This window comes from Aquarana catesbeiana, linkage group LG05 (assembly GCF_042186555.1).
Source record: "Aquarana catesbeiana isolate 2022-GZ linkage group LG05, ASM4218655v1, whole genome shotgun sequence".
Taxonomy (NCBI): domain Eukaryota; kingdom Metazoa; phylum Chordata; class Amphibia; order Anura; family Ranidae; genus Aquarana; species Aquarana catesbeiana.
In genome coordinates, this window is record NC_133328.1 from 52,164,235 (window position 1) to 52,181,622 (window position 17,388).

At 43.5% G+C, this 17,388-nt stretch overlaps 1 protein-coding gene across 1 annotated transcript in view; it reads left to right on the top strand.

The window, feature by feature from the left end:
- Window positions 1–17,388, top strand: part of MALRD1 (MAM and LDL receptor class A domain containing 1) — a 737,846-nt gene that overhangs the window by 302,648 nt on the left and 417,810 nt on the right. Inside the window, exon 21 of the mRNA XM_073629748.1 lies at window positions 1,046–1,205. Coding sequence (XP_073485849.1) covers window positions 1,046–1,205 — 160 coding nt within the window. The remainder of the gene's footprint in view (window positions 1–1,045; window positions 1,206–17,388) is intronic.

Consider the following 17,388-nt stretch of genomic DNA (forward strand, 5'->3'; position numbering starts at 1 on the left):
TCACACAACCCATCACATTGCTATAATCTTTTTTTATGGACTGTAAACTGAAGGACTTATGAATAAATGGTTGTGGAACAAATTATTATTATTATTATTATTCAGGATTTATATAGCGCCAACAGTTTACGCAGCGCTTTACAATATAAAAGGGAGACAATACAGTTATAATATAATACAATAGGATTAAGAGGGCCCTGCTCAGAAGAGCTTACAATCTAATAGGGTGGGGCAGGTGGTACAAAAGGTTGTAACTGTGGGGAATGAGCTGGTGGAAGTGGTAGGAGATTAGTTGGAGACGTGATAGGCTTTCCTGAAGAGATGAGTTTTCAGGGATTGCCTGAAGGTAGCAAGAGTAGGGGCTAGCCGGATAGATGGAGGTAGCGAGTTCCAGAGGATGGGAGAGGCTCTGGAGAAATCCTGGAGACGAGCATGGGAGGAGGAGATGAGAGAGCTTGAAAGCAGGAGGTCTTGAGAAGAGCGGAGAGGACGATTTGGGTGATATTTGGAGACAAGATTAGTGATGTAGCTTGGGGCAGAGTTGTGAATGGCTTTGTATGTTGTGGTTAAATCATCTGAGTTTGCATTATTTCTTATGGGGAAATTTACTTTGAAATACAAGAGCTTTGGATTACAAGCATGTTTCAGGAACAAATTATGCTCGCAATCCAAGGTTTTACTGTAATTTGGACCCTTTCCCAGCATTAAAAGCAGTACCCAAAAACATAAAACATACACTGTATTTTTCGTGAGCTCATTTATTAACTAGGTAGTGTTTTTCCTTATGGGGGATTCCGAAGAAGAAATTTGCCTAGGGCACCTCCTTGTGCAGAAGGGTCCTAAAATTATACTTTACCCTTTTAAACAACAGTACACCCTTGCTTCTAGTGCTTGAATGGCTTGGTGGAGTAAAGTAAGCCATTAAAGCATGATGGGTCCCCTAGCAAACTGTTGTCTTTTATGCATGTACCAGTATTAGAATACAAGCACCAGTACAGCTTACAGCTTTAGCAAGTGGATGACTAATATCTGCCTTATTTCTAAGTTTCAGAATACTGTAGCTTTGAAAATGGCAGTTTGTGCGAGTGGTTCCATCCTGGAGCAAACGCTTTTCGTCGAGATGCAGCTTTCCACTGGGAAGTAGGCCAAGGAATCACTATACATCCAGGAGAAGAGAGCCATCGGCCTGTTTTAGATCATACTACGTAAGTGTCCTCATGGTGACCTAAACAAGATTGTCTTGAAAATTTGTATACCGCTGGCTCTATACCCAATGCAGTATGTCACAATATGCAGAAGCAGTAAACTTTTTAAAAACAGACCTTGAGCACCAGGCAAGTGACTTTGCCTTGGCTGTGATGATCAATTTGCTGCAGACAAGAGTACTTAATGTGATTGTACCTCATTGTTTTAGTTCTTAAAGGGAATTTTAGAACTAACCAGGAAAGGAAAACGTTTGAACTAAGAATGATAATTCTTTTTGACACAAAAAATAATGGCCTGAATTTAGATATTGGTTTCCTTACCCATTATACTAAAGTTTTACGACCCCCTCTGTGACTATCACCCACCCCCCTCTCCATTCTATAGCTCTCCCTCTGTCTTATCTCACTAACTCTGCTGCTATCTTTATTACCATTGATTTGTATGTGTTTGTTTTCTCTTCTTTTTTTTTTCTCTCCTTTCCCTCAGAGATGTGTGTTTTTTTTTTAACATTCTGCTTAAAAAATTGTGAATCAGTACTGCTTGGACCTTGAAGAAGGGGACATACCCCGAAAGCTTGTCCTGAAAAATTGTATGCTAGTGCAAATAAAAAAAGTATCACGGAAAGTACTCAATTTTCTTTACAGACAAGAGGAAACCCAGTCTTATCATCACCCAGTTTACCCAGTCTAATCATCCCCAGAGAGGTGAGAGGCAGCAGGGGGCTAAATTGTCAAACCAAGTTACAGCAAAGGAAGACTTAATGACAGGGTCCCCCAAATAACCTAGAGATTTGGCCATTAATGCTCATACAGCAATGTAACAAGATGACAGGGCATATTTATATAGTGGGAGGGAGTGTTTGAATAGAACTGTCCTAATGTGATTCATGGTGGGAGATTTTAGCAAGGAATCTGGGGCTCCTGGAATTATGCCATGAGAAAAGTCTATCGTGGGTATCAAAGAAGGATGTGTGTATCATCACCTAGAGAGTGTGTCACATGCCCACATTATACTGGCCAGAGCTAGTGCCCATCTTCATGCTGAGGCAACAAACATAAGATCGACTATATGGCATCAGATACAGCTACACGCTGACGAGTCTGAGAGCCCTGTTGGTTTATTTTTTGCCATCTGTGTCCCATTGGGGGGATTTACTTTCACCTCCTGTCCTATAACCAAAACACAAAGTGAGAGGAAATCTCTGCAAATTAAGATAACCCCTTAGGGACCCCCAGGCCACCATTTGAAGATTTCCCCTCTATTTCTCTTCTGGGGACAACCCGAAATTTGGGATTTTTTTTTTACTTTTACTTTCAATGCTAATGGTAGACAGGACAAATAGAGAGGATGAATCTCCCTATTTAGCAGTTTTTAGTGCTTTGATAGACTAATGCCGCGTACACACGGGCGGACTTTTCGATGGACTAGGTCTGGCGGACTTTTCTACGGACTTTCCAACGGACTTTCCGAATGAACGGACTTGCCTACACACAATCAACCAAAGTCCGACGGATTCGTACGTGATGACGTATGACCGGACTAAAACAAGGAAGTTGATAGCCAGTAGCCAATAGCTGCCCTAGCGTCGGTTTTTGTCCGTCGGACTAGCATACAGACGAGCGGACTTTTCGACCAGACTTGAGTCCGTCAGAAAGATTTGAAACATGTTTCATTTCTAGGTCCGTTCGAACTTTTGGGAAAAAAAAGTCCGCTGGAGCCCACACACGATCGAATTATCCAACGGACTCCGGTCCTCCGGACCAAGTCTGCCTTGAAGTCCGCTCGTGTACGCGTACACACGATCGGATTTTCCGCCAACAAAACCTCACATCCAACATTTCCTGTCAGAAAATCCGACCGTGTATACGCGGCAAAATACTCCATCATGCAACTTTGTATCCAACTTTGTTTTGGTGGTATGTAATAACCATTGGGGCTTTTATTTTATTTTTACGTATTTTTTTTATGTATGAAAAAAGTTTTCTTTACATATCAAGTCATAGGACATAACAAACACCCCCGAATTACCCATTTTTGGAAAGTAAACACCTCAAATGTCTTTTCTTTTTGTAAATGATGCAATTCATTTGAAAATCAATAAACATGCTGTAATTTAAGTGTTTAAAGTGAGCTTATGCTTTAAAAGTCCACTAAAAGCAAAGTGCAAGTCTTCTGTTATTATCAGAAGAAAGTTCCCTGGAGGATGAAAATGCATTGTGTTCTAAGGCTAGATGTCATGGACAAACCCAACCCCCCCCCAAAACAACTTCTTCTATTTGTGGTCAGTGGCACTTTATCTTGACGCCTGAACACCTGAATAGTTTTTTTTTTCAGGACAAATTGGCTTTAATTTGTTGGTAAGTAGTGATGGAGAGCTCCTGAGTTTTTTTTCATTATCAAAGGAAAACTGGCACAAAATAGTAAAAAAAAAAAAAATAAAATTATTAAAAAATAATTGATTAAAATGTAACTGTATATTTCTTGCTATGTCCTACCATCAAAAAACAAGCCAAAACAAATTCTCTTTCCCTTGACAATCACAGTGATACCACATATGTGATGTTATTTGATGTTTATACCCGTAGTAGGGCCCAGAAACAAAACTGTACATTTTGCTATTGTACCTAAACACTGACACTAATTGAAACTGATACTAAATAAAAAAAATGCTTATTTTAATCCTACCTAAAATACACTGACTCCAATCTTTGACCCTGACATCTGAGTCAAATCCTGATCTAGCTATCTAGTTACAGTATCTAGTTAATTTTTTTACACACACACTTTTTTTGTTTGCAATTTTTCTCCTTTAGCAAGGAGAAAAATATATAGTATATCTTTTTCTCCATTCAGGAGGAGAAAAAAACACAGTGACTGAAAACTGTGATAGCCAGTCACAGGCTATCACTGTGGTCAGGTGATTGGGAACTGGTTCTCTTTGTTCCTGTTGGCATTAGTGTGTGACAGCTCAATCTCTGTGCTGGGAGTGCACTGTGCAGCGCGCTCTCAGCACAAATACAGTAGCGCATACATGCGGCCACACGGCTAAAGACCCACTTCTGTGAGGCTGCATATATACTGTATGCATGTGCTTGGCAGGAAGGGGTCAAACATCTCCTGCAAAACAACCCCACAATCATTGTTGATCGGTTGTATTTTAAAACCCCTTAGCCACCATCATTGGTGGTTAGTAGCACTTTAACCCCCCCCCCCACCCCTCAAAAAAACTTCAGAACATTTAATTACACCCCTAGATGATTGGCTGCATTAAAGTGACTTTATATTTTCCCTTTCTTCTTTATAAACAGTTTAGTTGCCAGACTTGTAATGTAATTATATCTTTTTTTGGAAACCGATTAATATTGTGAAATATTGGTATACCGTCCCCTTATATATTTTAAAATCTTATTAGAAAATTGCTGTATTATTTTACATAAACATACTTTAACTTACCATTTGACTGCAGGACGTTTAGTGAATGATTAGCAATTTATTTCTGATTAGTTTTCTGCCTTGTGGCCAGTGGTGAGAAGAAATGTTTACTCTACCATCTCATATATTAGTGTAAGCATTCTTTTCATTTTCTCCTCCTGGCTCAACGACCGAATATGCAAATAAATTCCTGATGCAGGCAGATTGTATCAATCTGATTTATAATCTGCTTTAATATAATTCCTTCCCTGAACTATAAGACAATTACTAAAAGTAACTGTGACGGTTTGGCCTGCAAATGGCTGTGGTGTGGAACAGCAAAGAAGAAAATAATCTTAAAATGTTCTTGAGTTTCTGGTGTAAAATAAAATATTTGCATAATAAAAGATAATTAACTTCCTAAAACAATCCAGACTGCACGGCCATGGGATTCGCCTGCGTGCCCATGCATGATGACGTCACAGATCTCTGTGACGTCATCATGCACAGGCACGCCGCCTGATGTTTAGGCAGGGTTGTTAACAAATTTAGTTTGCCAGGTAGTAATTGTCCTGGCTAATTGTTAGAAGATCCACTGATTCCTCTTTAATTATGGAATTACTGCACTTTTTCTCTTCTGTCACTAGGTGGCACTGTGGTTGGTGGCATTAGATCGATAAGGGCATAGCAAGGGCAATCGCCTTGAGGCGATTCAGTTTGCATTTGCAGCGCTCTATAAATCTTTCATTCATTCATTCAAGGTCAGATTGTGAATGGATGGGGTGTCTCAGCCAATTGGCAGGTTTTTTTTAGTCCCTTGGCCTTCTGAGAGAGCCTATTTATTTGGGTGGAGTCAAGTGATCGGGGTTCTGTGCCACCTGGACAGCTGTCTAGGTGGATGTGTGTTATGTCGCCCCGGGTTGCTAGGCCGGAAGCCATCCTGGGGACACCTGGCTGCTAGGCTGCCTGAGGCCTATCCAGGAGCAGGAGAAGCAGCGTAGCATTGGGACCGCAGGATTGGAGTCCAACCGAGTTGTGAAGTTTCTGCCGGACGGGGAACCAGTTGTGGTCGGAGGTAAAGGGGAAGCAGTCGCCACTAAGGGACCATCCACCTTATTACCGGAGACTAGGGATGAGCCGAACACCCCCCTGTTCGGTTCGCACCAGAACATGCGAACAGGAAAAAAGTTCGTTCGAACATGCGAACACCGTTAAAGTCTATGGGACATGAACATGAATAATCAAAAGTGCTAATTTTAAAGGCTTATATGCAAGTTATTGTCATAAAAAGTGTTTGGGGACCTGGGTCCTGCCCCAGGGGACATGGATCAATGCAAAAAAAAGTTTTAAAAACGGCCGTTTTTTCAGGAGCAGTGATTTTAATAATGCTTAAAGTCAAACAATAAAAGTGTAATATCCCTTTAAATTTCGTACCTGGGGGGTGTCTATAGTATGCCTGTAAAGGGGCGCATGTTTCCTGTGTTTAGAACAGTCTGACAGCAAAATGACATTTTGAAGGAAAAAACTCATTTAAAACTACCCGCGGCTATTGCATTGCCGACAATACACATAGAAGTTCATTGATAAAAACGGCATGGGAATTCCCCAAAGGGGAACCCCGAACCAAAATTAAAAAAAAAAAATGACGTGGGAGTCCTCCTAAATTCCATACCAGGCCCTTCAGGTCTGGTATGGATATTAAGGGGAACCCCGGCCAAAATAAAAAAAAAAAAATGACGTGGGGTTCCCCCTAAATTCCATACCAGACCCTTCAGGTCTGGTATGGATTTTAAGGGGAACCCCGCGCCAAAAAAAAAAAAAAACGGCGTGGGGTCCCCCCAAAAATCCATACCAGACCCTTATCCGAGCACGCAACCTGGCAGGCCGCAGGAAAAGAGGGGGGGACGAGAGTGCGGCCCCCCCTCCCTCCTGAACCGTACCAGGCCACATGCCCTCAACATTGGGAGGGTGCTTTGGGGTAGCCCCCCAAAACACCTTGTCCCCATGTTGATGAGGACAAGGGCCTCATCCCCACAACCCTGGCCGGTGGTTGTGGGGGTCTGCGGGCGGGGGGCTTATCGGAATCTGGAAGCCCCCTTTAACAAGGTGACCCCCAGATCCCGGCCCCCCCCCTGTGTGAAATGGTAAGGGGGTACATAAGTACCCCTACCATTTCACGAAAAAAGTGTCAAAAATGTTAAAAATGACAAGAGACAGTTTTTGACAATTCCTTTATTTAAATACTTCTTCTTTCTTCTATCTTCCTTCATCTTCTGGTTCTACTGGCTCTTCTGGTTCTTCTGGTTCTTCCTCCAGCGTTCTCGTCCAGCATTTCCTCCGCGGCGTCTTCTGTCTTCTTCTCCTCGGGCCGCTCCGCACCCATGGCATGGGGGGGAGGCTCCCGCTCTTCTCTTCTTCTCTTCTTCTCTTCTTCTTTTCTTCTTTTCTTCTCTTCTTCTCTTCTTCTCTTCTTCATTTTCTTCTCCGGGCCGCTCCGCAATCCATGCTGGCATGGAGGGAGGCTCCCGCTGTGTGACGGCGCTCCTCGTCTGACAGTTCTTAAATAACGGGGGGCGGGGCCACCCGGTGACCCCGCCCCCCTCTGACGCACGGTGACTTGATGGGACTTCCCTGTGGCATTCCCCGTGACGTCACAGGAAAGTCCCGTCAAGTCACCGTGCGTCAGAGGGGGGCGGGGTCACCGGGTGGCCCCGCCCCCCCCGTTATTTAAGAACTGTCAGACGAGGAGCGCCGTCACACAGCGGGAGCCTCCCTCCATGCCAGCATGGATTGCGGAGCGGCCCGGAGAAGAAAATGAAGAAGAGAAGAAGAGAAGAAAAGAAGAAGAGAAGAAGAGAAGAGCGGGAGCCTCCCCCCCATGCCATGGGTGCGGAGCGGCCCGAGGAGAAGAAGATAGAAGACGCCGCGGAGGAGATGCTGGACGAGAACGCCGGAGGAAGAACCAGAAGAGCCAGAAGAGCCAGAAGAACCAGAAGATGAAGGAAGATAGAAGAAGCATTTAAATAAAGGAATTGTCAAAAACTGTCTCTTGTCATTTTTAACATTTTTGACACTTTTTTCGTGAAATGGTAGGGGTACTTATGTACCCCCTTACCATTTCACACAGGGGGGGGGCCGGGATCTGGGGGTCACCTTGTTAAAGGGGGCTTCCAGATTCCGATAAGCCCCCCGCCCGCAGACCCCCACAACCACCGGCCAGGGTTGTGGGGATGAGGCCCTTGTCCTCATCAACATGGGGACAAGGTGTTTTGGGGGGCTACCCCAAAGCACCCTCCCAATGTTGAGGGCATGTGGCCTGGTACGGTTCAGGAGGGAGGGGGGGCCGCACTCTCGTCCCCCCCTCTTTTCCTGCGGCCTGCCAGGTTGCGTGCTCGGATAAGGGTCTGGTATGGATTTTTGGGGGGACCCCACGCCGTTTTTTTTTTTTTTTTTGGCGCGGGGTTCCCCTTAAAATCCATACCAGACCTGAAGGGTCTGGTATGGAATTTAGGGGGAACCCCACGTCATTTTTTTTTTTTTATTTTGGCCGGGGTTCCCCTTAATATCCATACCAGACCTGAAGGGCCTGGTATGGAATTTAGGGGGACCCCCACGTCATTTTTTTTTTTTAATTTTGGTTCGGGGTTCCCCTTTGGGGAATTCCCATGCCGTTTTTATCAATGAACTTCTATGTGTATTGTCGGCAATGCAATAGCCGCGGGTAGTTTTAAATGAGTTTTTTCCTTCAAAATGTCATTTTGCTGTCAGACTGTTCTAAACACAGGAAACATGCGCCCCTTTACAGGCACACTATAGACACCCCCCAGGTACGAAATTTAAAGGGATATTACACTTTTATTGATTGACTTTAAGCATTATTAAAATCACTGCTCCTGAAAAAACGGCCGTTTTTAAAACTTTTTTTTGCATTGATCCATGTCCCCTGGGGCAGGACCCAGGTCCCCAAACACTTTTTATGACAATAACTTGCATATTAGCCTTTAAAATTAGCACTTTTGATTTCTCCCATAGACTTTTAAAGGGTGTTCCGTGGCATTCGAATTTGCCGCGAACACCCCAAATTGTTCGCTGTTCGGTGAACTTGCGAACAGCCAATGTTCGAGTCGAACATGAGTTCGACTCGAACTCGAAGCTCATCCCTACCGGAGACTACTGTGAGTAAGCTCAAGCAAGTACCAGAGCAGTCTTCTGACCAGCCAGGGACGGTGAAGAAGTGGGAAAGCTTCAGCGAGTGCCAAGCCAGGGACCCAGCGGGTTGGTGGGGATGAAGCTTGAGGAGTATACAGCGGGATAGCTGTGGAGGAGCTCAGGAGATCCGGTGATGACTGGGATCTGGAAGTCTAGTGAGAGACTTGGAGCTCAGTGATTGAAGACCTACAGTGGGATACTGTGAGATGAGAACTATTCTGTGTTACCAAGAGTTATGTACGACTACCTTTAGTGACTGTTATAAGTTCAATTACCATAGGAGATAGCGGTCCTACCTATACAGATGTGGCAAATGGCTGAAGGCCTTTCCCTGTATAGCTGTCTAGCTATAGTGTCTCGGAGTCTGCCAATTAACATTGCATCTACCTAAGGGTGTCCTGGCCCTAACCCGCTCTCCCACAGTTCTTGTTAACAGACAATACATCTTTTATTCGCATTCAAAAAAGTGACTGGCGCCCATCATTTCATCTTGCATTACACCCACCATGCCTGTTAACCCACTCTTCAAGGAAGGATGTCAGCTCTCCCCAACTCTTAAGCTCACCATCAGGCCTCTAGCGGTCCGGGAGGTCGCTACATATATATTTTTATTAAACACCTTCATAGGCATGGGCTCCTCAACTCAGCTCTCTATTTGTTATTGCTGTTTAATGTTTGCAACTCAAGGAGTGTGAGACAAATGAAAGGATGTAAAAATGTAAATCAGCTGCTTCAATAAATAGTTAAAAGGCTTTCTGTTGTTCTGACTCTTCCTTCTCCTAAACCTCTAGATAGGAACCTCCTTTGAAAATGAACAGATGTTGGGTAAAGGTGCTATTGGGGTTCCATTGCCTCAAGGTCTGAAAGTATAAAAACAGACTACTGGTGGTGCTGGTTAGTCCAGGCCAGGATAAACCCCAGGGTGCTCCTGCATTTGTTCTCAGGGGGTGATCCCTTGCCCATAGTGCCTTGGTGGGTCTGGGGGACCAACCTAGGACAGGAATGAGTTAAGGAGTGCACATTTGAGTACATGGCTGTAAATGTGGAGGGCATGCAGCTCAAACCATATCTAGACCAGGACACAAGGATATTTTTGATCATTTTAGTATTTAAATACTAACATTTGTACAGCAGCAGTTGCTATAATGTTGTTGTGATTTTGAGCTTCTTTAGCAGCCTTGGAACCTAGATAATGCTAAAAAAAGACTCACTGTCTAAACTTTTAAAAGCAAACTAGGGTTCATTGTAGCTTTTTTTTTGCACATTGATTTGTGCCAGTAAAGAATAGCGATTTGTGGTGTACTTTTGTTTTTCAATAGTAGGGCATACTGTGACTTGTAGTGCTGATAGATTGCAGGCTGGTCATGCTTTTTGATATTATCGATCTTCTTTGAAGAGCTCTGGCCTGCAGTATGCCTGCTATGCGCATGATGGTCCAAAACATCAAAGGGAGTAGGAAACGGCCAAGCTGAAAAGAAAAGAGGAATACAATTTGTTGAGGAGGAAATTGGTGTGCTTATGCAGCACATTCTGGAAAATTAAAATAAGATTTTTGGACATGCATCAAGTGGCACCTCTGGGAAAGATGAGACTGTGTGAAATTCTGCATGTTGCAAGGCAGACTAACCGCAGTGTGTATAAAGAGACGCTGGGGAAACAATTTCAATCTTTACCTCAAGGAAAAACAAACTGATGTGGTACTGTATGGGAACGTGGGTAACAGTTGTTTTACTTGGTGCAGTACATTTGAAAATTCTTCAACATTTTTCATCATGACCTTACATGCTTGTCACAGATGGCATCTAGGCTTTATTTACTGCATACATCACATTACAAAAAATAAAACTAACGTGAGAGAAATTGTTTCAAAATGACCATGTCACTATGTTAAAAAAAATCAGAGACCAATCTCCTTAACAGGGCCAGCTTTGGGGGTGGACTGTGGCCAGTGGGGGCATAAAATGTCCTGGGATCAATGGGAGTAATGATATCAGCGGGAGGAATAAATCCACATAATTGGTGTTTGGTATCAGTGGGAAGAATAGTGCCCCATGATTGGTATCAGTGGGCGGAATAGTGTCCCATGATTGGTATTAGTGGGAGGAATAGTGCCCCATCATTGGTATTAGTGGGAGGAATAGTGCCCCATCATTGGTATTAGTGGAAGGAATAACGCCCCATCATTGGTATCAGTGGGAGGAACAGTGCCCCATCATTAGTATCAGTGGGAGGAACAGTGCCCCATCATTGGTATTAGTGGGAGGGATAGTGCTCCATCACTGGTATTAGTGGGAGGATAGTGCCCCATCGTTGGTATCAGTGGAAGTAATAGTGCCCCATCACTGGTATTAGTGGGAGGAATATTGCCCCATCATTGGTATTAGTGGGCAGAATAGTGCCCTATCATTGGCATCAGTGGGAGGAATAGTGCCCCATCATTGGTATTAGTGGGAAGAACAGAGCTCCATCACTGGTATTAGTTGGAGGAATAGTGCCCCATCATTGGTAATAGTTAGAGTATTAATGACCCATGGTTGGTATCAGTGGGAGGAATAGAGCTCTATCACTGGTATTAGTTGGAGGAATAGTTGCTACATCATTGGTAATAGTTAGACGAATAATGACCCGTGGTTGGTATCAGTGGGAGGAATAGGGCCCCATCATTGGTATTAGTGGGAGGAAAAGTGCCTCATCATTGGCATTAGTTGGTGGAATAGTGCCCCATCATTGGTATTAGTTGGCGGAATAGTGCCCCATCATTGGTATTAGTGGGAGATAAAGGTGCCCCATAATTGGTATCAGCAGGCAGAATAGTGTGCCATGATTGGTATCAGTGGGCGGAATAGTGTCCCATAATTGGTATCAGCGGGCAGAATAGTGTGTCATGATTGGTATCAGTGGGAGGAATAGTGCCCCAGCATTGGTATTAGTGTGAGGAATAGTGCTGCATTATTGGTATTAGTGGGAGCAATAGTGCCCCATCATTGATATTAGTGGGAGAAATCTACCCAGTAGGGATGATCAGAGCAAAAACTTGGCAGAGGTTCTAGTTCCCCTCCACTCTATTCAAAACAAAAAAAAAAAAAAATGGAGTTGAGCTTTAAATGTATTTGTTGCACACATTTTCCTTAATGTTTTTAAGAAAAATCAGTCATGAAAACATTACCATTTAGTGAAAAGGCAAAAATCACTAATACACAACAATATACCAATAGGCCTCAGTATGTTTTTGTTGTTGTTGTGTACTCTTTTGCTAATGTCACCCATCATTAGTATTAGTGGGCAGAATGGTGCCCCATCATTGGTATTAGTGGGAGGAACAGAGCCCCATCACTGGTATTAGTTGGAGGAATAGTTCCCCATCATTAGTATTAGTGGGTAGAATAGCGCCCCATCATTGGTATCAGTTAGAGGAATAATGTCACATGGATGGTATAAGTTGGAGGAATAGTGCCCCATCATTAGTATCAGTGGGAGGAATAGTGCCCTATCATTGGTATTAGTTGGCGGAATAGAGCTCCATGATTGCTATCAGTGGGAGGAATAGTGCCCCATCATTGGTATTAGTGGGAGGAATAGAGCCCCATAATTGGTATTTGGTATCAGTGGGAAGAATAGTGCCCTGTGATTGGTATCAGTGGGCGGAATAGTGTAAGGATATTTTAGCTTGCTGTGCACCATTTTAAAGGACTGTATCTATTTTAGAATAATATGTATATGTGACATTTATGAGAAATTAAGTTTCAATTTCTTATAAATGGTCTGACTTCAAATGATGTGCTAGCCCCTTTCCTGTTAGTCTTTTCCTGTTGACAGTTTCTATATGAGAAAATAGGGCGTTATATTGTTTTATACACGTACTTAGTAAATTTCCACTCTTGCTTGCTAGATGAAACATCCTGTATGTCTATATTTTTACCATATACAGTATGAGAAGGGTTGGACTTTCTTTGTGATGTCATTATGCTTATATAAGCTTCAGTCTAATTAAATCAGATTGGATCATTCTGAGAACTGCATGTCTTGTATGCGTGTCATTATTTCCATTAGAATGGTCTCCAGATCTGAATGGGTTTGAAGGAACACTCTAGGCGGGATATCATACGAGGGTTCACTTGCTTTTAGAACATCCCTACACCCCATCAGTTGGTGTCAGAAGTGGGATTTGAACCCACGCCTCCATTCGCAGACCAGAAGAACATCCCTACACCCCATCAAATAGTGTCCCATGATTGGTATCAGTGGGAGGAATAAATCCACATAATTGGTGTTTGGTATCAGTGGGAAGAATAGTGCCCCATGATTGGTATCAGTGGGAGGAATAGTGCCCCATCATTGGTATTAGTGGGAGGAATAGTGCCCTATCATTGGTATTAGTGGAAGGAATAACACCCCATCATTGGTATAAGTGGGATGAATAGTGCCCCATCATTGGTATTAGTGGGAGGAATAGTGCCCCATCATTGGTATTATTGAGGGGAAAATTGCCCCATCATTGGTTTTAGTGGGAGGAATAGTGCCCTATCATTGGCAATAGTGAGAGAAATAGTGCCCCATCATTGGTATCAGTGGGAGCAATAGTGCCCAATCATTGATATTAGTGGACACCCTTCTGTACTCCTACTCCTGGACCTTTCTGCTGCTTTTGATATGGTTGACCACCCCCTCCTCCTCAAAAAACTCCATGCCTTTGGTCTCCATGACTGTACTCTTTGCTGGTTCTCTTCTTGCTTATCCAACTGCACCTTTAGCTTTCTTACAATTCTACTTCCTCCTCTCCTCTTCTTTTCTCTGTTGGGGTCCCCCAAGGTTCTGTTCTTGAACCCCTCCTATTCACGATCTACACCTCTTCCCTGGGTCAGCCTCCCATGGCTTCGAATACCATCTGTACGCTGATGATACCCAAATTTATCTCTCTGCCCCTCAGCTCACACCTTCAGTCTCCTCACGTATCATTAATTCATTAACAGACATAGTCTGGATGTCACACCACTACCTCAAACTCAATCTATCCAAAACCAAGGTCATAATATTTCCTCCCCCATGATCCCCTTCCCCTGATCTCTCTGTCAGGATTGATGGCACAACGATCCACCCATCCCCGCATGCCAAGGTTCTAGGTGTAATCCTGGACTCTGAGCTATCCTTTTGGCCCCACATCCAATCACTGTCCAAATCTTGCCGCCTCAACCTCCGCAACATCTCCAAAATATGCCCGTTTCTAACCAATGACACCACAAAGTTCACTCCCTGGTCATCTCCCACCTCGTATACAGCTTACCTTTACATAGTCTATCCCCCCGTTCAGTCCTTCATGAATGCTGCTGCCAGGCTCATGCACCTTACCAACCGCTCTGTGTATGCTACTCCTTTCTGCCAATCCCTCCGCTGGCTCCTGCTCACCCAACAAACTCGCTATTGTAACACACCTGGGTGAGCTGTGAGTTCATTCTCTGCGCCCCGAGCCCACCTTATTTTGAAGCCTATTAGAGCCTCTGGCTCTAATCAGTGCTTAAAAAAAACAGCCCCTCCCCGTGGAATCCATGCATCCGTCATCCTGAAAGGGGCCGGACGCATGGATAGGGGGAGGCGGTGATGGATAGGGGGTGCGCCCTTAATGGACAGGCCACCTTTGCTGTCTGCTCTCATGTTGTAAAGTGCTGCGCAAACTGTTGGCGCTATATAAATCCTGTATAATAATAATGGTGAGTGGAATCTCTCCAGTAGGGAGGCAGACAGCAAAAACTTGGCAGAGGTTCTAATTCCTCTCCACTCTATCCAAAACCTTACCATTTAGTGAAAAGGCAAAAAAAAAAAAAAAAAAAACACTAATACACAACAATAGACCAATAGGCCTCAGTATGTTTTTGTAGTTGTTGTGTACTCTTTTGTTAATGTCATGCTGCTCCTTTCTCCCCGAGCCCAGTCCGCCTCTGATAATTGTTGTGTATCCATTTTAAAATTCAACGATTAGCTATTTCAGCCAGGCGTATGTGTGTTTGTTGTATGTGCAGTAAATGTCAGGTTGAGCTGCACACTCAGCATTCATACCTCCCAACATTTTGAGATGGGAATGAGGGACACCTACTAGCAAACGTATGTAGGCATAGGACATTCCCCCTGCCACACCCACTTAAAGGAGAATTAACCAAAAAAAAGGTTAATTAAATCCACAAGGGTTTTTTCTTACCACTACTATTCATTTATATTGGCTTTTAAAATTTACAAATGCAGCAATTTAGAAATTGGATGAAAGGTTTAGCACTGGGAAACACTTTTTGAAAGATAAAAAGTGCATTTTATATACAACTATATAGAGATCAGACCAAAATGAGGGACAAATGAGGAGGAAAGAGGGACAGAGGGACATTGCTCCAAATCAGGGACAGTTGGGAGCTATGAGCATTGGTTCCTATTAAAGAACGGACGTTGGCCAATGTTACATGACGTAGTGAATGCGTGAGTGAACTCGACTGCTGAATGTTCATAAATAGGGTGAATTATTCTTTTAACGAATATTCAGCAAATGCCTCATTTATTTCTTTATACAGTATTTCTGCTCCATAGCTTCATATAAACTAGACAAAATTATACTCCAATGTTTGTACAAAACAAAAAACGAAGAATGCATGCGTATGTGGTGAGATTCCTTAACATTATTTTCTTTAGAATCTTTAAGCCGCCTCAAGAGTAAAACAGAACTTGGATAATCTAAAAAGCAGCTCCAGGCAACAAATAAAATCAATTCATGACTCGAATTCCACTCAGTTTACCTTCAGTCTGAGTTTTAGCAGCACAAGGTAAACCAGAATTTTTTAATGCAAAGTTACTTGAGCGGAATGCTGGGTGGTTTCAGCAATCCTTCCTTATGTAGCATCCTCTAGTGCAGGGATATGCAATTAGCGGACCTCCAGCTGTTGCAAAACTACAAGTCCCATCATGCCTCTGCCTCTGCCTCTGGGTGTCATGCTTGTGGCTGTCAGAGTCTTGCTATGCCTTATGGGAATTGTAGTTCTGCAACAGCTGGAGGTCCGCTAATTGCATATCCCTGCTCTAGTGCAAGAGTCTCCAAACTACGGCCCTATAGTTGTTCAGAAACTACAATTCCCATCATGCCTAGTCATGTCTGTGAATGTCAAGAGTTTTAGGTGTAGCTTGCCAAGGCATGGAGATGAACTTTAACTGAAGCTATGATGGTGGGGGGGAGATGTTTGGAGAGTGGAGATTAATCTACTAATTTCGATTAATTATAACGCACATACAGATCCAACTACTTTTAGCTGATCTCCTTGCATTGCAACTCTGCATTAGTCAGTGATAAATGTGGTATACACTATATACAATCACCCGAAACTAGTTAGTTTCCACAATCCATGACTTAACACCTAAAAAAAAAAACTTTTAAAAATTTTAGGAGGCTTTTAAATGTTAAATTTGTTTTTAGGGTGGACCTCCACTTAGAGCTGGGCGATTTTCTCCAAAAAAAAAAAAAAATCTGCGATTTAAAAAAAAAACTCGATTCACGATTCGAAACCAGTTTTTTAATTTTTTGATGGACACCGCGCTGGTCCTGAGGTGCTGCGGGCAGGAGTTTTTAGGCGAGGCCGCGGCTTCGGTCTAGTCCGCGGCGTCCGGCCTCGCGGACTAGGCTGAAGCCGCGGTCTCGCCTAAAAACTCCTGCCCGCAGCTCCTCAGGATCGGAGCAGTGTCAGCGCCAGTCCTGGTGAAAAAAAAAAAATCTAAAAAATCGATTTGCTGAAAATTTGAATCAATTTGACCTCTCAAACTCGATTTCAAGATTCAAATAGATTTTTTCCAAAACCCTACCTCCACTTTAACAAGACATTTTCAAACTTGCAGCTCAATTGCTTGCTATCTGGGTAATGCCTCCAATGGGTATACCAGTCCTGTTGACAACCATCTAAAATGGGAATGCCATTTCACTTCCCGTTGTGTTTCTGGGACAGGAAGTGAAATGAAAGCTCCACACTGGGATGCACAAGGCAAAGCCTAAACCGAGAGGTGTTTTCTCTCTGCATGACCTAATCTAAAACTAAAATACAGATTCAAGCTGTATATATATACTTTAAATCACCACGATTCCTCCTCCACAATTGACCTGTCCAGTACAGACAACACACTCACCTTCATAATGCCTTCCAATGCTTGTTTATTCCCAGCAAGGGTCACGTTTCATCAGCATGGGGCATGTCCAGCCAATCACAAAACCGGCTCGCAGCCTCATCTCTGCAATTCGCGGACACGCCCACTTGGTCGAAGCCTTTCAGGCCATGATTGGATCGGTCAGGCGCCTGCTGTATTCCATTATTTTACCATTGTCCAGCGTGGGCACCGTCAACGACTGGGGAAAGGGGGAGGAGTCCGGTGACGTCGATGTCCGTGACGTAACCGGAACTCCCTGAAGACCTGGAAGCCGGCGGATAGGTGAGTACCGATCAAAAGAATTTTGATCGATCAAAAAAATTAAAGATTAATTCATCGAGGAATAAATCGTTAATTTCCACAGCCCTACTCTAAATGGGGAGGAAGTTCTCCCTGGTT